Consider the following 20,000-nt stretch of genomic DNA (forward strand, 5'->3'; position numbering starts at 1 on the left):
GTTTAATAGTAGAAAGTTTGCAGCCATCCACTTCCTTATGTCTGAAACACATGCTTCTAGCGAGTGCAATTGTGGGGCTTCACCATGTTTCATTGAAATGTACAGCTGTGTGTCATCCGCATAGCAGTGAAAGTTAACATTATGTTTTCGAATAACATCCCCAAGAGGTAAAATGTATAGTGAAAACAATAGTGGTCCTAAAACAGAACCTTGAGGAACACCGACATTTACAGTTGATTTGTCAGAGGACAAACCATTCACAGAGACAAACTGATATCTTTCCGACAGATAAGATCTAAACCAGGCCAGAACATGTCCGTGTAGACCAATTTGGGTTTCCAATCTCTCCAAAAGAATGTGGTGATCGATGGTATCAAAAGCAGCACTAAGGTCCAGGAGCACGAGGACAGATGCAGAGCCTCGGTCCGATGCCATTAAAATGTAATTTACCACCTTCACGAGTGCCGAGTCCTGCTTCTGTCTAACGTAGGTTAATTAATGTTCAGTTTGTATTCAGACTGAGTCCTGGTTCTGTCTACAGTAGGTTTCATAATGTCTGTTCAGTTTGTATTCAGACTGAGTTCTGGTTCTGTCTACAGTAGGTTAATTAATGTTCAGTTTGTATTCAGACAGTCCTGGTTCTGTCTACTGTAGGTTAATTAATGTCCAGTTTGTATTCAGACAGTACTGGTTCTGTCTACTGTAGGTTAATTAATGTTCAGTTTGTATTCAGAGTCCTGGTTCTGTCTACTGTAGGTTAATTAATGTCCAGTTTGTATTCAGACAGTCCTGGTTCTGTCTACTGTAGGTTAATTAATGTCCAGTTTGTATTCAGACAGTACTGGTTCTGTCTACTGTAGGTTAATTAATGTCCAGTTTGTATTCAGAGTTCTGGTTCTGTCTACTGTAGGTTAATTAATGTCTGCTCTCCAGTTGTACCACTGTATGTGGTGTGTTGGATTAATGATCTGCAGGGTTTATTGAGGAAAATGTCTATAAAACAGGAGAGGAGAAGGAGAGCGTGTGAAAAGATAATGAGGGAGGAGAGGTTAGAGGTCAACACCATCAGTGTTGTTGTAGTACCTCATACAGGGATCTATAATATAAGGAGGGAGGAGAGGTTAGAGGTTAACACAGGGATCTATAATATAATGAGGGAGGAGAGGTTAGAGGTGAACACAGGGATCTGTAATATAATGAGGGAGGAGAGGTTAACACAGTCAGTGTTGTTGTAGTACCTCATACAGGGATCTATAATATAATGAGGGAGGAGAGGTTAGAGGTTAACACAGTCAGTGTTGTTGTAGTACCTCATACAGGGATCTATAATATAATGAGGGAGGAGAGGTTAGAGGTGAACACGGGGATCTGTAATATAATGAGGGAGGAGAGGTTAACACAGTCAGTGTTGTTGTAGTACCTCATACAGGGATCTATAATATAATGAGGGAGGAGAGGTTAGAGGTGAACACAGGGATCTATAATATATAATGAGGGAGGAGAGGTTAGAGGTTAACACATTCAGTGTTGTTGTAGTACCTCATACAGGGATCTATAATATAATGAGGGAGGAGAGGTTAGAGGTGAATACAGGGATCTGTAATATAATGAGGGAGGAGAGGTTAACACAGTCAGTGTTGTTGTAGTACCTCATACAGGGATCTATAATATAATGAGGGAGGAGAGGGTAGAGGTCAACACATTCAGTGTTGTTGTAGTACCTCATACAGGGATCTATAATATAATGAGGGAGGAGAGGTTAGAGGTGAACACAGGGATCTATAATATAATGAGGGAGGAGGGGTTAGAGGTTAACACAGGGATCTATAATATAATGAGGGAGGAGAGGTTAGAGGTGAACACAGGGATCTGTAATATAATGAGGGAGGAGAGGTTAGAGGTGAACACAGGGATCTATAATATAATGAGGGAGGAGGGGTTAGAGGTGAACACAGGGATCTATAATATAATGAGGGAGGAGAGGTTAGAGGTGAACACCGTCAGTGTTGTTCCTCATACAGGGATCTATAATATAATGAGGGAGGAGAGGTTAGAGGTAAACACCGTCAGTGTTGTTCCTCATACAGGGATCTATAATATAATGAGGGAGGAGGGGTTAGAGGTGAACACAGGGATCTATAATATAATGAGGGAGGAGAGGTTAGAGGTGAACACAGGGATCTATAATATAATGAGGGAGGAGAGGTTAGAGGTGAACACAGGGATCTATAATATAATGAGGGAGGAGGGGTTAGAGGTGAACACAGGGATCTATAATATAATGAGGGAGGAGAGGTTAGAGGTGAACACCGTCAGTGTTTTTCCTCATACAGGGATCTATAATATAATGAGGGAGGAGGGGTTAGAGGTGAACACAGGGATCTATAATATAATGAGGAGGAGAGGTTAGAGGTGAACACCGTCAGTGTTGTTCCTCATACAGGGATCTATAATATAATGAGGGAGGAGGGGTTAGAGGTGAACACAGGGATCTATAATATAATGAGGGAGGAGAGGTTAGAGGTGAACACCGTCAGTGTTGTTCCTCATACAGGGATCTATAATATAATGAGGGAGGAGAGGTTAGAGGTGAACACAGGGATCTGTAATATAATGAGGGAGGAGAGGTTAGAGGTGAACACAGGGATCTATAATATAATGAGGGAGGAGGGGTTAGAGGTGAACACCGTCAGTGTTGTTCCTCATACAGGGATCTATAATATAATGAGGAGGAGAGGTTAGAGGTGAACACCGTCAGTGTTGTTCCTCATACAGGGATCTATAATATAATGAGGGAGGAGGGGTTAGAGGTGAACACCGTCAGTGTTGTTCCTCATACAGGGATCTATAATATAATGAGGGAGGAGAGGTTAGAGGTGAACACAGGGATCTGTAATATAATGAGGGAGGAGAGGTTAGAGGTGAACACCGTCAGTGTTGTTCCTCATACAGGGATCTATAATATAATGAGGGAGGAGGGGTTAGAGGTGAACACAGGAATCTATAATATAATGAGGGAGGAGGGGTTAGAGGTGAACACCGTCAGTGTTGTTCCTCATACAGGGATCTATAATATAATGAGGGAGGAGAGGTTAGAGGTGAACACCGTCAGTGTTGTTCCTCATACAGGGATCTATAATATAATGAGGGAGGAGGGGTTAGAGGTGAACACAGGGATCTATAATATAATGAGGGAGGAGAGGTTAGAGGTGAACACCGTCAGTGTTGTTCCTCATACAGGGATCTATAATATAATGAGGGAGGAGGGGTTAGAGGTGAACACCGTCAGTGTTGTTCCTCATACAGGGATCTATAATATAATGAGGGAGGAGAGGTTAGAGGTGAACACCGTCAGTGTTGTTCCTCATACAGGGATCTATAATATAATGAGGGAGGAGAGGTTAGAGGTGAACACAGGGATCTGTAATATAATGAGGGAGGAGAGGTTAGAGGTGAACACAGGGATCTATAATATAATGAGGGAGGAGGGGTTAGAGGTGAACACCGTCAGTGTTGTTCCTCATACAGGGATCTATAATATAATGAGGGAGGAGAGGTTAGAGGTGAACACCGTCAGTGTTGTTCCTCATACAGGGATCTATAATATAATGAGGGAGGAGGGGTTAGAGGTGAACACCGTCAGTGTTGTTCCTCATACAGGGATCTATAATATAATGAGGGAGGAGAGGTTAGAGGTGAACACAGGGATCTGTAATATAATGAGGGAGGAGAGGTTAGAGGTGAACACAGGGATCTATAATATAATGAGGGAGGAGAGGTTAGAGGTGAACACCGTCAGTGTTGTTCCTCATACAGGGATCTATAATATAATGAGGGAGGAGAGGTTAGAGGTGAACACCGTCAGTGTTGTTCCTCATACAGGGATCTATAATATAATGAGGAGGAGGGGTTAGAGGTGAACACAGGGATCTATAATATAATGAGGGAGGAGAGGTTAGAGGTGAACACCGTCAGTGTTGTTCCTCATACAGGGATCTATAATATAATGAGGGAGGAGGGGTTAGAGGTGAACACCGTCAGTGTTGTTCCTCATACAGGGATCTATAATATAATGAGGGAGGAGAGGTTAGAGGTGAACACCGTCAGTGTTGTTCCTCATACAGGGATCTATAATATAATGAGGGAGGAGGGGTTAGAGGTGAACACAGGGATCTATAATATAATGAGGGAGGAGAGGTTAGAGGTGAACACCGTCAGTGTTGTTCCTCATACAGGGATCTATAATATAATGAGGGAGGAGGGGTTAGAGGTGAACACCGTCAGTGTTGTTCCTCATACAGGGATCTATAATATAATGAGGGAGGAGAGGTTAGAGGTAAACACCGTCAGTGTTGTTCCTCATACAGGGATCTATAATATAATGAGGGAGGAGGGGTTAGAGGTGAACACATGGATCTATAATATAACGAGGGAGGAGAGGTTAGAGGTAAACACCGTCAGTGTTGTTCCTCATACAGGGATCTATAATATAATGAGGGAGGAGGGGTTAGAGGTGAACACAGGGATCTATAATATAATGAGGGAGGAGAGGTTAGAGGTGAACACAGGGATCTATAATATAATGAGGGAGGAGAGGTTAGAGGTGAACACAGGGATCTATAATATAATGAGGGAGGAGGGGTTAGAGGTGAACACAGGGATCTATAATATAATGAGGGAGGAGAGGTTAGAGGTGAACACCGTCAGTGTTTTTCCTCATACAGGGATCTATAATATAATGAGGGAGGAGGGGTTAGAGGTGAACACAGGGATCTATAATATAATGAGGGAGGAGAGGTTAGAGGTGAACACCGTCAGTGTTGTTCCTCATACAGGGATCTATAATATAATGAGGGAGGAGGGGTTAGAGGTGAACACAGGGATCTATAATATAATGAGGGAGGAGAGGTTAGAGGTGAACACCGTCAGTGTTGTTCCTCATACAGGGATCTATAATATAATGAGGGAGGAGAGGTTAGAGGTGAACACAGGGATCTGTAATATAATGAGGGAGGAGAGGTTAGAGGTGAACACAGGGATCTATAATATAATGAGGGAGGAGGGGTTAGAGGTGAACACCGTCAGTGTTGTTCCTCATACAGGGATCTATAATATAATGAGGGAGGAGAGGTTAGAGGTGAACACCGTCAGTGTTGTTCCTCATACAGGGATCTATAATATAATGAGGGAGGAGGGGTTAGAGGTGAACACCGTCAGTGTTGTTCCTCATACAGGGATCTATAATATAATGAGGGAGGAGAGGTTAGAGGTGAACACAGGGATCTGTAATATAATGAGGGAGGAGAGGTTAGAGGTGAACACCGTCAGTGTTGTTCCTCATACAGGGATCTATAATATAATGAGGGAGGAGGGGTTAGAGGTGAACACAGGAATCTATAATATAATGAGGGAGGAGGGGTTAGAGGTGAACACCGTCAGTGTTGTTCCTCATACAGGGATCTATAATATAATGAGGGAGGAGAGGTTAGAGGTGAACACCGTCAGTGTTGTTCCTCATACAGGGATCTATAATATAATGAGGGAGGAGGGGTTAGAGGTGAACACAGGGATCTATAATATAATGAGGGAGGAGAGGTTAGAGGTGAACACCGTCAGTGTTGTTCCTCATACAGGGATCTATAATATAATGAGGGAGGAGGGGTTAGAGGTGAACACCGTCAGTGTTGTTCCTCATACAGGGATCTATAATATAATGAGGGAGGAGAGGTTAGAGGTGAACACCGTCAGTGTTGTTCCTCATACAGGGATCTATAATATAATGAGGGAGGAGAGGTTAGAGGTGAACACAGGGATCTGTAATATAATGAGGGAGGAGAGGTTAGAGGTGAACACAGGGATCTATAATATAATGAGGGAGGAGGGGTTAGAGGTGAACACCGTCAGTGTTGTTCCTCATACAGGGATCTATAATATAATGAGGGAGGAGAGGTTAGAGGTGAACACCGTCAGTGTTGTTCCTCATACAGGGATCTATAATATAATGAGGGAGGAGGGGTTAGAGGTGAACACCGTCAGTGTTGTTCCTCATACAGGGATCTATAATATAATGAGGGAGGAGAGGTTAGAGGTGAACACAGGGATCTGTAATATAATGAGGGAGGAGAGGTTAGAGGTGAACACAGGGATCTATAATATAATGAGGGAGGAGAGGTTAGAGGTGAACACCGTCAGTGTTGTTCCTCATACAGGGATCTATAATATAATGAGGGAGGAGAGGTTAGAGGTGAACACCGTCAGTGTTGTTCCTCATACAGGGATCTATAATATAATGAGGGAGGAGGGGTTAGAGGTGAACACAGGGATCTATAATATAATGAGGGAGGAGAGGTTAGAGGTGAACACCGTCAGTGTTGTTCCTCATACAGGGATCTATAATATAATGAGGGAGGAGGGGTTAGAGGTGAACACCGTCAGTGTTGTTCCTCATACAGGGATCTATAATATAATGAGGGAGGAGAGGTTAGAGGTGAACACCGTCAGTGTTGTTCCTCATACAGGGATCTATAATATAATGAGGGAGGAGGGGTTAGAGGTGAACACAGGGATCTATAATATAATGAGGGAGGAGAGGTTAGAGGTGAACACCGTCAGTGTTGTTCCTCATACAGGGATCTATAATATAATGAGGGAGGAGGGGTTAGAGGTGAACACCGTCAGTGTTGTTCCTCATACAGGGATCTATAATATAATGAGGGAGGAGAGGTTAGAGGTAAACACCGTCAGTGTTGTTCCTCATACAGGGATCTATAATATAATGAGGGAGGAGGGGTTAGAGGTGAACACATGGATCTATAATATAACGAGGGAGGAGAGGTTAGAGGTAAACACCGTCAGTGTTGTTCCTCATACAGGGATCTATAATATAATGAGGGAGGAGAGGTTAGAGGTGAACACCGTCAGTGTTGTTCCTCATACAGGGATCTATAATATAATGAGGGAGGAGAGGTTAGAGGTGAACACCGTCAGTGTTGTTCCTCATACAGGGATCTATAATATAATGAGGGAGGAGGGGTTAGAGGTGAACACAGGAATCTATAATATAATGAGGGAGGAGGGGTTAGAGGTGAACACCGTCAGTGTTGTTCCTCATACAGGGATCTATAATATAATGAGGGAGGAGGGGTTAGAGGTGAACACAGGGATCTGTAATATAATGAGGGAGGAGAGGTTAGAGGTGAACACAGGGATCTATAATATAATGAGGGAGGAGGGGTTAGAGGTGAACACAGGGATCTATAATATAATGAGGGAGGAGAGGTTAGAGGTGAACACCGTCAGTGTTGTTCCTCATACAGGGATCTATAATATAATGAGGGAGGAGGGGTTAGAGGTGAACACCGTCAGTGTTGTTCCTCATACAGGGATCTATAATACCTCTCCACTGGAAGACATTGGACAGGGAAATGATGCTACAAAACACAGCCTGCCGTACTGTTTCATCAGTATTGAAACTGCATCTCTAAATATCTTAGATACGCGTCGGGTTGATCCTACAGATGTTTCCATCTTCGATACTTTGTCATAATATAATAAAAATAATATATGTCATTTGGCATAAACTTTTTCATGCAAAGCGACAGTTTTACATACATAGGTTTTACTTATGGGTGTTCCCGGGAATCGAACCCACACCCCTGGCGTTGCAAGCACGATGCTCTACCGACTGAGCTACAGAAGACCAGAGTCATGTCTGTGTGATTTCTAATCCTCTTCCTTGTCTTTGTGTCTGTCCAGGAAAAGCTGAAGGACGGCATCAGTACCAAGGACCAAGAGATCAAAGACTACCAATACAGTATGTACCATGGGTAACACACACACACACACACACACACACACACACACACACACACACACACACACACACACACACACACACACACACACACACACACCACTGGTTGTATACTAGCTGGGTGTATACTGGCTGGGTGTATACTGGCTGGGTGTATACTGGCTGGGTGTATACTGGCTGGGTGTATACTGGCTGGGTGTATACTGGCTGGGTGTATACTGGCTGGGTGTATACTGGCTGGGTGTATACTGGCTGGGTGTATACTGGCTGGGTGTATACTGGCTGGGTGTATACTGGCTGGGTGTATACTGGCTGGGTGTATACTGACTGGGTATATACTGGCTGGGTGTATACTGGCTGGGTGTATACTGGCTGGGTGTATACTGACTGGGTGTATACTAGCTGGGTGTATACTAGCTGGGTGTATACTGGCTGGGTGTATACTGGCTGGGTGTATACTGGCTGGGTGTATACTGACTGGGTGTATACTGGCTGGGTGTATACTGACTGGGTGTATACTGACTGGGTGTATACTGACTGGGTGTATACTGGCTGGGTGTATACTGACTGGGTGTATACTGACTGGCTGGTTTTATACTGGCTGGGTATTTCCTGGCTGGGTGTATACTGGCTGGGTGTATACTGACTGGGTGTATACTGACTGACTGGGTGTATACTGGCTGGGTGTATACTGGCTGGGTGTATCCTGGCTGGGTGTATCCTGGCTGGGTGTATACTGGCTGGGTGTATACTGGCTGGGTGTATACTGGCTGGGTGTATACTGGCTGGGTGTATACTGACTGGGTGTATACTGTCTGGGTGTATACTGACTGGGTGTATACTGACTGGGTGTATACTGACTGGGTGTATACTGGCTGGGTGTATACTGACTGGCTGGGTGTATACTGGCTGGGTGTATACTGGCTGGGTGTATACTGACTGGCTGGGTGTATACTGGCTGGGTGTATACTGGCTGGGTGTATACTGGCTGGGTGTATCCTGGCTGGGTGTATACTGTCTGGGTGTATACTGTCTGGGTGTATACTGACTGGGTGTATACTGGCTGGGTGTATCCTGGCTGGGTGTATCCTGGCTGGGTGTATCCTGGCTGGGTGTATCCTGGCTGGGTGTATACTGACTGGGTGTATACTGACTGGCTGGGTGTATACTGTCTGGGTGTATACTGTCTGGGTGTATACTGGCTGGGTGTATACTGGCTGGGTGTATACTAGCTGGGTGTATACTGGCTGGGTGTATACTGACTGGGTGTATACTGGCTGGGTGTATACTGGCTGGGTGTATACTGGCTGGGTGTATACTGGCTGGGTGTATACTGGCTGGGTGTATACTGACTGGGTGTATACTGGCTGGGTGTATACTGTCTGGGTGTATACTGACTGGGTGTATACTGGCTGGGTGTATACTGACTGGGTGTATACTGGCTGGGTGTATACTGGCTGGGTGTATACTGACTGGGTGTATACTGGCTGGGTGTATACTGGCTGGGTGTATACTGGCTGGGTGTATACTGGCTGGGTGTATACTGACTGGGTGTATACTGACTGGGTGTATACTGGCTGGGTGTATACTGACTGGGTGTATACTGACTGGGTGTATACTGACTGGGTGTATACTGGCTGGGTGTATACTGGCTGGGTGTATCCTGGCTGGGTGTATCCTGGCTGGGTGTATCCTGGCTGGGTGTATACTGGCTGGGTGTATACTGACTGGCTGGGTGTATACTGGCTGGGTGTATACTGGCTGGGTGTATACTGGCTGGCTGGGTGTATACTGGCTGGCTGGGTGTATACTGGCTGGGTGTATACTGGCTGGGTGTATACTGGCTGGGTGTATACTGTCTGGGTGTATACTGTCTGGGTGTATACTGACTGGGTGTATACTGGCTGGGTGTATCCTGGCTGGGTGTATCCTGGCTGGGTGTATCCTGGCTGGGTGTATACTGACTGGGTGTATACTGACTGGCTGGGTGTATACTGTCTGGGTGTATACTGGCTGGGTGTATACTGACTGGGTGTATACTGGCTGGGTGTATACTGGCTGGGTGTATACTAGCTGGGTGTATACTGGCTGGGTGTATACTGACTGGGTGTATACTGGCTGGGTGTATACTGGCTGGGTGTATACTGGCTGGGTGTATACTGGCTGGGTGTATACTGACTGGGTGTATACTGACTGGGTGTATACTGGCTGGGTGTATACTGTCTGGGTGTATACTGACTGGGTGTATACTGGCTGGGTGTATACTGACTGGGTGTATACTGACTGGGTGTATACTGGCTGGGTGTATACTGACTGGGTGTATACTGGCTGGGTGTATACTGGCTGGGTGTATACTGGCTGGGTGTATACTGACTGGGTGTATACTGACTGGGTGTATACTGGCTGGGTGTATACTGACTGGGTGTATACTGACTGGGTGTATACTGGCTGGGTGTATACTGGCTGGGTGTATCCTGGCTGGGTGTATCCTGGCTGGGTGTATACTGACTGGGTGTATACTGGCTGGGTGTATACTGACTGGCTGGGTGTATACTGACTGACTGGGTGTATACTGTCTGGGTGTATACTGTCTGGGTGTATACTGACTGGATGTATACTGGCTGGGTGTATACTGGCTGGGTGTATACTGACTGGGTGTATACTGGCTGGGTGTATACTGACTGGGTGGGTGTATACTGGCTGGGTGTATACTGACTGGGTGTATACTGGCTGGGTGTATACTGACTGGGTGTATACTGGCTGGGTGTATACTGACTGGGTGTATACTGGCTGGGTGTATACTGGCTGGGTGTATACTGGCTGGGTGTATACTGACTGGGTGTATACTGACTGGGTGTATACTGGCTGGGTGTATACTGACTGGGTGTATACTGACTGGGTGTATACTGGCTGGGTGTATACTGGCTGGGTGTATCCTGGCTGGGTGTATCCTGGCTGGGTGTATACTGACTGGGTGTATACTGGCTGGGTGTATACTGACTGGCTGGGTGTATACTGACTGACTGGGTGTATACTGTCTGGGTGTATACTGTCTGGGTGTATACTGACTGGATGTATACTGGCTGGGTGTATACTGGCTGGGTGTATACTGACTGGGTGTATACTGGCTGGGTGTATACTGACTGGGTGGGTGTATACTGGCTGGGTGTATACTGACTGGGTGTATACTGGCTGGGTGTATACTGACTGGGTGTATACTGACTGGGTGTATACTGACTGGGTGTATACTGACTGGGTGTATACTGACTGGCTGGGTGTATACTGACTGGCTGGGTGTATACTGACTGGGTGTATACTGACTGGCTGGGTGTATACTGGCTGGGTGTATACTGACTGGCTGGGTGTATACTGACTGGGTGTATACTGACTGGCTGGGTGTATACTGACTGGGTGTATACTGACTGGCTGGGTGTATACTGGCTGGGTGTATACTGACTGGGTGTATACTGGCTGGGTGTATACTGGCTGGGTGTATACTGACTGGGATGTCATAGGATGTTCTCCTCTCTTCCTCTTTCTCTCTCCTCCCCATCTAGTTTTCAAACCCATCTTTGCCTCTGCTAAAATGGTAATCAACCCGAGTGCTGAGATTGAGCTGAAGTCTCCCAAAGCCAGCCTGCATCTGGAGGTTCAGAATGTAGCAGTGGAGATGACCAGACCACAGGTACACACACACACACACACACACACACACACACACACACACACACACACACACACACACACACACACACACACACACACACACACACACACACACACACACACACACACACACACACACACACACACACACACACACACACAGAGACATGCCGACTTAGAACATAGCTGATCAAACCTTCCTGGCGGTGATTCTGCTGACGTGAAGAATAGTTTACTTCCTGTAGTTGATAATGTTTTGTCCTACTAAAACCTGACAGTGTCTCTGTATCAGAAACCTAGTTGAATTGACTGACTGAAAGTGTCTCTGTATCAGAAACCTAGTTGAATTGACTGACTGAAAGTGTCTCTGTATCAGAAACCTAGTTGAATTGACTGACTGAAAGTGTCTCTGTATCAGAAACCTAGTTGAATTGACTGACTGAAAGTGTCTCTGTATCAGAAACCTAGTTGAATTGACTGACTGAAAGTGTCTCTGTATCAGAGCATCTATGTGCTTGTTTTGTCCTACTAAAACCTAGTTGAATGGACTGACAGTGTCTCTGTATCAGAGCATCTATGTGCTTGTTTTGTCCTACTAAAACCTAGTTGAATTGACTGACTGAAAGTGTCTCTGTATCAGAGCATCTATGTGCTTGTTTTGTCCGACTAAAACCTAGTTGAATGGACTGACAGTGTCTCTGTATCAGAGCATCTATGTGGAATAGAAAGAAACTGAAGACCTTGTACAGCGCTGTGTACTACTCCCTTCACAAAACAGAGCAAACTGGCTCTAACCAGAATAGAAAGACTGGGATTCCCCGGTGCACAACTGAGCAAGAGGACAAGTACATTAGAGTGTCACGTTTGAGAAACAGACGCCTCACAAGTTCTCAATTGGCAGCTTCATTAAATAGTACCCGCAAAACACCGGTCTCAACATCAACAGTGAAGAGGTGACTCTGGGATGCTGACCTTCTAGGCAGAGTTGCAAAGAAAAATCCATATCTCAGACTGGCCAATAAAAATAAAATATTAGGTTGGGCAAAAGAACACAGACACTGGACAGAGGAACTCTGCCTAGAAGGCCAGCATCCCGGAGTCGCCTCTTCACTGTTGACGTTGAGACTGGACAGAGGAACTCTGCCTAGAAGACCAGCATCCCGGTTGAGACTGGACAGAGGAACTCTGCCTAGAAGGCCAGCATCCCGGAGTCGCCTCTTCACTGTTGACGTTGAGACTGGACAGAGGAACTCTGCCTAGAAGGCCAGTATCCCGGAGTCGCCTCTTCACTGTTGATGTTGAGACTGGACAGAGGAACTCTGCCTAGAAGGCCAGCATCCCGGAGTCGCCTCTTCACTGTTGATGTTGAGACTGGACAGAGGAACTCTGCCTAGAAGACCAGCATCCCGGTTGAGACTGGACAGAGGAACTCTGCCTAGAAGACCAGCATCCCGGTTGAGACTGGACAGAGGAACTCTGCCTAGAAGACCAGCATCCCGGAATCGCCTCTTCACTGTTGACGTTGAGACTGGTGTTTTGAGGGTACTATTTAATGAAGCTGTCAGTTGAGGACTTGTGAGGCGTCTGTTTAGAGTCTATAGACTATCATGTTGTCTCTTCCTGTTCAGTACCTAACCATGGTGGACCTGCTAGAGTCTATAGACTGTATGGTGAAGAATGGACCCTACAGGAAGTTCAGACCTGATGTACCTGTACACACAAATGCCAAGCACTGGTAAGTGAACCAGCCAGTCAGTCAGCCAGTCAGCCAGTCAGTCAACCAGCCAGTCAGTCAGCCAGCCAGTCAGCCAGCCAGTCAGCCAGCCAGTCAACCAGTCAGTCAGTCAGTCAGTCAGTCAGTCAGTCAGTCAACCAGCCAGTCAGTCAGTCAGTCAGTCAACCAGCCAGTCAGTCAGTCAACCAGCCAGTCAGTCAGTCAACCAGCCAGTCAGTCAGCCAGCCAGCCAGTCAGTCAGCCAGCCAGTCAGTCAGTCAACCAGCCAGTCAGTCAACCAGTCAGTCAACCAGCCAGTCAGCCAGCCAGCCAGCCAGCCAGTCAGTCAGTCAGTCAGTCAGCCAGCCAACTAGTCAGTCAGCCAACCAGTCAACCAGCCAGTAGGTCAGCCAACCAGTAGGTCAGCCAACCAGTCAACCAACCAACCAACCAGTCAGCCAGCCAGTCAACCAGCCAGTAGGTCAGCCAACCAGTCAGCCAGTCAACCAGCCAACCAACCAACCAGTCAGCCAGCCAGTCAACCAGCCAGTAGGTCAGCCAACCAGTCAACCAACCAACCAGTCAACCAACCAACCAGCCAGTCAGCCAGCCAGTCAACCAGCCAGTAGGTCAGCCAACCAGCCAGCCAGTCAACCAGCCAGTAGGTCAGCCAACCAGTCAGCCAGTCAACCAGCCAACCAACCAGTCACCACTCCATACATTCTAATGAGCAGTACTAGTCAATGTTGTTCATGATATCTGTTTATCGGGATGATGTCAAAACAATTTGAACTTTTCTGATTTGTTGTTGTTGTTGTTGTTGTTGTCTTCAATCCTAATTGAAGGAAGTATACCAGCAGACGTGTTGTTGGGATAATGTTGTGTTGGGAGTTAGGGTTGAGGTTTTATTAGACAATGCCCACTGATCTCCATCTCAGCACCTTAACGGTAGTGTGGCGCTGTTTCCAGGTGGAAGTACAGTATGAACAGCATCCTGGACGTTCACATCAGACGTTTCAACCAGATGTGGTCGTGGTCCAACATCCGGAAGCACCGCCTCACTCTGAAGACCTACAGGGCAGCCTACAAGGCCAAACTACTGACACCACAGGGAAAACTCAGAGAGGACCAAGAGAAGCAGATACAGGACCTGGAGAAGAGCCTGGATGTCTTCAACATCACGTTGGCCCGGCAACAAGCACAGATGGAGGTTTGTCTAATATCTGTTGTCGCCGGTAACCAGGAGGCATCTACAGTATACTACTGGGGTTTTACAACCAGGTCAATGGGGGGTTTTGTGGAGGGTTCTCCCCATGGACCTGTGTCTGAACTATCTCTATCTCCCTCCCTCCTCCTATCTCTCTCCCTCCCATCTCCCTCCCATCTCCCTCCCTCCTCCCATCTCCCTCCCATCTCCCTCCCTCCTCCCATCTCCCTCCCTCCTCCCATCTCCCTCCCATCTCCCTCCCTCTTCCCATCTCCCTCCCTCCTCCTGTCTGTCTCTCTCCTGTCTCTCCCCTTCCCTTCATCCTCCTGTCTCTCCCTCTCTCCCTCCCTCCCTCCTCCTGTCTCTCCCTCCCTCCTCCTGTCTCTCCCTCCCTCCTCCTGTCTCTCTCTCCCTCCTCCTGTCTCTCTCTCCCTCCTCCTGTCTCTCTCTCCCTCCTCCTGTCTCTCTCTCCCTCCTCCTGTCTCTCTCTCCCCTCCTCCTGTCTCGCTCTCCCTCCTCCTGTCTCTCTCTCCCTCCTCCTGTCTCTCTCTCCCTCCTCCTGTCTCTCTCTCCCTCCTCCTGTCTCTCTCTCCCTCCTCCTGTCTCTCTCTCCCTCCTCCTGTCTCTCTCTCCCTCCTCCTGTCTCTCTCTCCCTCCTCCTGTCTCTCTCTCCCTCCTCCTGTCTCTCTCTCCCTCCTCCTGTCTCTCTCTCCCTCCTCCTGTCTCTCCCTCCCTCCTCCTGTCTCCCCCTCCCTCCTCTAGGTGATCCGGTCAGGGCAGAAGGTGGTAGCTAAGAAGGCTGTGGCCGGCCAGAAGCAGGGAGGAGGGTTTTTCAGCAGCTTCTTTGGAAGGAAGGAAGGGAAGAAGAAAGAGCAGGAACAGGAAACCCAGGAGGAAGAGGGTGAGAACTCCTCAGTTACCACACAGACACACACACACAATCAGGAACAGGTAACCAATGAACAGGCCACTCTTGTTAGTCTCAAGATACTAACAAACTAACAACCAGCTAACCCTCAAGAGACTAACGACCAGCTAACCCTCAAGAGACTAACAAACTAACGACCAGCTAACCCTCAAGAGACTAACAAACTAACGACCAGCTAACCCTCGAGACTAACGACCAGCTAACCCTCAAGAGACTAACGACCAGCTAACCCTCAAGAGACTAACGACCAGCTAACCCTCAAGAGACTAACGACCAGCTAACCCTCAAGAGACTAACGACCAGCTAACCCTCAAGAGACTAACGACCAGCTAACCCTCAAGAGACTAACGACCAGCTAACCCTCAAGAGACTAACAAACTAACGACCAGCTAACCCTCGAGACTAACAAACTAACGACCAGCTAACCCTCGAGACTAACGACCAGCTAACCCTCAAGAGACTAACAAACTAACGACCAGCTAACCCTCAAGAGACTAACAAACTAACGACCAGCTAACCCTCAAGAGACTAACAAACTAACGACCAGCTAACCCTCAAGAGACTAACAAACTAACGACCAGCTAACCCTCAAGAGACTAACGACCAGCTAACCCTCAAGAGACTAACAAACTAACAACCAGCTAACCCTCAAGAGACTAACAACCAGCTAACCCTCAAGAGATTAACAAACTAACGACCAGCTAACCCTCGAGACAAACTAACGACCAGCTAACCCTCAAGAGACTAACAAACTAATGACCAGCTAACCCTCAAGATACTAACAAACTAATGACCAGCTAACCCTCAAGATACTAACAAACTAATGACCAGCTAACCCTCAAGATACTAACAAACTAATCACCAGCTAACCCTCAAGATACTAACAAACTAATGACCAGCTAACCCTCAAGATACGAACAAACTAACGACCAGCTAACCCTCGAGACAAATTAACGACCAGCTAACCCTCAAGAGACTAACGACCAGCATTCTCTATCCTCTGTCCTCAATGAGAGACAAGGCTACAGTGCATTGTGTTTTAGACTTGGAGTTCTGATCTCAGAGCAGGTCCACTTTGTCCATATAACCTTATACATTATAACGTAAAAGGTTAAACTGATGTTAGATCAGCCCCTCCTACTCTGAGACACATGATGAATACGACGGTCCCTGATCGTCCTCACGTGGAACCTTGAGAACACCAGGGAACACATTGATTGGTGTTCTGTTTGTTTGGCCATCATTGATTGGTGTTCCTCATGTTTAACCCTCCCCTTTTTCTAGGTACAGGCATTGAAGAGTTGATGTCTGCTGATGAGAAGGCTAAACTCTACACGGCCATCGGATACAGTGGTAGTTCTCACAACCTGGCCTTACCCAAGCAGGTATGTCTCTGTGTCTGTCCTCTGTGTCGGTACTGACAGCTCCCTGAGAAACAAAGCCCGTTTACACCTGTGTCTGTTTCTGTGTCGGTACTGACAGCTCCCTGAGAAACAAAGCCCGTTTACACCTGTGTCTGTTTCTGTGTCGGTACTGACAGCTCCCTGAGAAACAAAGCCCGTTTACACCTGTGTCTGTTTCTGTGTCGGTACTGACAGCTCCCTGAGAAACAAAGCCCGTTTACACCTGTGCCTCTCTCTCTCTGTGTGTGTGTGTTTTTATTCCCCTGTATGCCTCTCTGTGTGTGTGTGTGTGTGTGTGTGTTTATTCCCCTGTATGCCTCTCTGTGTGTGTGTGTGTGTTTATTCCCCTGTATGCCTCTCTGTGTGTGTGTGTGTGTGTGTGTTTATTCTCCTGTGTGCCTCTCTGTGTGTATGTGTGTTTATTCCCCTGTATGCCTCGTGTGTGTGTGTGTTTAATCTCCTGTATGCCTCTCTGTGTGTGTGTGTGTGTGTGTTTATTCCCCTGTATGCCTCTCTGTGTGTGTGTTTATTCCCCTGTATGCCTCGTGTGTGTGTGTGTGTTTATTCTCCTGTGTGCCTCTCTGTGTGTGTGTGTTTATTCTCCTGTGTGCCTCTCTGTGTGTGTGTGTGTTTATTCTCCTGTGTGCCTCTCTGTGTGTGTGTGTGTTTATTCTCCTGTATGCCTCTCTCTGTGTGTGTGTGTGTGTTTATTCTCCTGTGTGCCTCTCTGTGTGTGTGTGTGTTTATTCTCCTGTGTGCCTCTCTGTGTGTGTGTGTGTTTATTCTCCTGTATGCCTCTCTCTGTGTGTGTGTGTGTTTATTCTCCTGTGTGCCTCTCTCTCTCTGTGTGTGTGTGTGTTTATTCTCCTGTGTGCCTCTCTGTGCTCTCCAGTACGTGTCAGTGGTGGTGACCTTCAAGCTGTTCCGTACGTCCATCACGGTGAGGGAGGAGCCCAACGTCCCAGAGATCCTGAAGATCCAGATGATCGACCTCAGCACCACCGTGTCCCAGAGACCCGGGGCGCAGGCCATCAAGTGGGTCTTTCTCTTCCTTTCTCTAATCACAACCCAGCACCACCGTCTCCCAGAGACCCGTCCCTAATCACAACCCAGCACCACCGTCTCCCAGAGACCCGTCCCTAATCACAACCCAGCACCACCGTCCCTAATCACAACCCAGCACCACCGTCTCCCAGAGACCCGTCCCTAATCACAACCCAGCACCACCGTCCCTAATCACAACCCAACACCACCGTCTCCCAGAGACCCGTCCCTAATCACAACCCAACACCACCGTCTCCCAGAGACCCGTCCCTAATCACAACCCAGCACCACCGTCTCCCAGAGACCCGTCCCTAATCACAACCCAGCACCACCGTCTCCCAGAGACCCGTCCCTAATCACAACCCAGCACCACCGTGTCCCAGAGACCCGACCCTAATCACAACCCAACACCACCGTCTCCCAGAGACCTGTCCCTAATCACAACCCAGCACCACCGTCTCCCAGAGACCCGACCCTAATCACAACCCAGCACCACCGTCCCTAATCACAACCCAGCACCACCGTCTCCCAGAGACCCGTCCCTAATCACAACCCAGCACCACCGTCTCCCAGAGACCCGTCCCTAATCACAACCCAGCATCACCGTCTCCCAGAGACCCGTCCCTAATCACAATCCAGCATCACCGTCTCCCAGAGACCCGTCCCTAATCACAACCTAGCACCACCGTCTCCCAGAGACCCGTCCCTAATCACAACCCAGCACCACCGTCCCTAATCACAACCCAGCACTACCGTCTCCCAGAGACCCGTCCCTAATCACAACCCAGCACCACCGTCTCCCAGAGACCCGTCCCTAATCACAACCCAGCACCACCGTCTCCCAGAGACCCGGGGCGCAGGCCATCAAGTAGGTCTCTTTTTCCTCTTCCTTTCCCGAATCGCAACCTGGTTCCTCCTCACAAGCAAAAAGTCAAACAGGAAGTAACAGTGAGGCGGTCCATACGGAAGTGGTCCATTACTACAGGACTGGTTCGCCAGAACAGAGTGGAATATGTTCCCGGGATTCGTCCCATGGCATTGAGGAGTTTACCACCGGCCCCAATTATTAAGTGCACCGGCGATGTCGTCTCCAGTAACCGTTCGTACATATCCCAACCAGAAGCCCTGGATTACAGTCGACATTCGTACTGAACTAAAGGCTAAAGCTGACGACTTTCAAGGAGCGGGTCACTAATCCGGACGCTTATAATAAATCCCGCTATGCCGTCCAATGAACCATCAAACAGGCAAAGCGTCAATACAGGATTAAGATCGAATCCTAATACACTGGCTCTGACGCTCGTCGGATGTGGCAGGGCTGGCTAACGATCACAGAATACAAAGGGAAACCCAGCCGCAAGCAGCCCAGTGACGCGAGCCTTCAAGACGAGCTAAATGCGTTCTCCGCTCACTTCGAGACAAGCAACACTGAACCATGCATGAGAGCACCAGCTGTTCGGGACGACTGTGTGATCATGCTCTCCGTAGCCGAAGCGACAAGGCCGCAGGGCCAGACGGATTACCATGACGTGTCCTCAGAGCATTCACCAGATGGCAAGTGTCTTCACTGACATTTTCAACCTCTCCCGACCCAGTCTGTAATACCTACATGTTTCAAGCAAACCACCATAGTCCCTGTGCCCGAGAATGCCATGGTAACCTGCCATGGTAACCTATGTAAATTACTTCCGCCCAGTAGCACTCGCGTCTGTTACCATGAAATGCTTTGAAAGGCTGGTCATGGCTCACATCAACACAATCATCCCAGACACCCTAGACCCAGTCCAATTCGCATACCGCCCCAACAGATCCACAGATGATGCAATCTCTATTGCACTCCACACTGCCCTTTCCCACCTGGACAAAAGGACCACCTCTTTGTGAGAACGCTGTTCATTGACTACAGCTCAGCGTTCAACATCCTAGTGCCCTCAAAGCTCATCACTAAGCTAAGGAACCTGGGTTTAAAACACCTCCCTCTAACTAGATCCTGGACTTCCTGACAGGCAGCCTCGAGGTGGTGAGGGTAGGCAACGACACATCCGCCATGCTGACCTTCAACACGGGGCCCCTCAGGGGTGCGTGCTTAGTCCCCTCCTGTATTCCCTGTTCACCCACAACTGCGTGGCCAAACACGACTCAAACGTCATTATTAAGTTTGCCGACGACACGGCGGTGGTAGGCCTGATCAGACAGCCTATAGGTAGGAGGTCAGAGACCTGGTC

General features: G+C 47.9%; 1 protein-coding gene across 1 annotated transcript in view; it reads left to right on the forward strand.

Annotated features, from left to right (window-relative positions):
- LOC124021468 (vacuolar protein sorting-associated protein 13C-like) overlaps positions 1 to 20,000 on the forward strand; it is an 80,012-nt gene that overhangs the window by 41,160 nt on the left and 18,852 nt on the right. Inside the window, exons 11-17 of the mRNA XM_046336664.1 lie at positions 7,756 to 7,813; positions 11,371 to 11,498; positions 13,108 to 13,214; positions 14,163 to 14,403; positions 15,163 to 15,301; positions 16,613 to 16,713; positions 17,624 to 17,766. Of these exons, the coding sequence (XP_046192620.1) occupies positions 7,756 to 7,813; positions 11,371 to 11,498; positions 13,108 to 13,214; positions 14,163 to 14,403; positions 15,163 to 15,301; positions 16,613 to 16,713; positions 17,624 to 17,766 (917 nt within the window). The remainder of the gene's footprint in view (positions 1 to 7,755; positions 7,814 to 11,370; positions 11,499 to 13,107; positions 13,215 to 14,162; positions 14,404 to 15,162; positions 15,302 to 16,612; positions 16,714 to 17,623; positions 17,767 to 20,000) is intronic.

This window comes from Oncorhynchus gorbuscha, unplaced genomic scaffold (genome assembly GCF_021184085.1).
Source record: "Oncorhynchus gorbuscha isolate QuinsamMale2020 ecotype Even-year unplaced genomic scaffold, OgorEven_v1.0 Un_scaffold_1122, whole genome shotgun sequence".
Taxonomy (NCBI): Eukaryota; Metazoa; Chordata; class Actinopteri; order Salmoniformes; family Salmonidae; genus Oncorhynchus; species Oncorhynchus gorbuscha.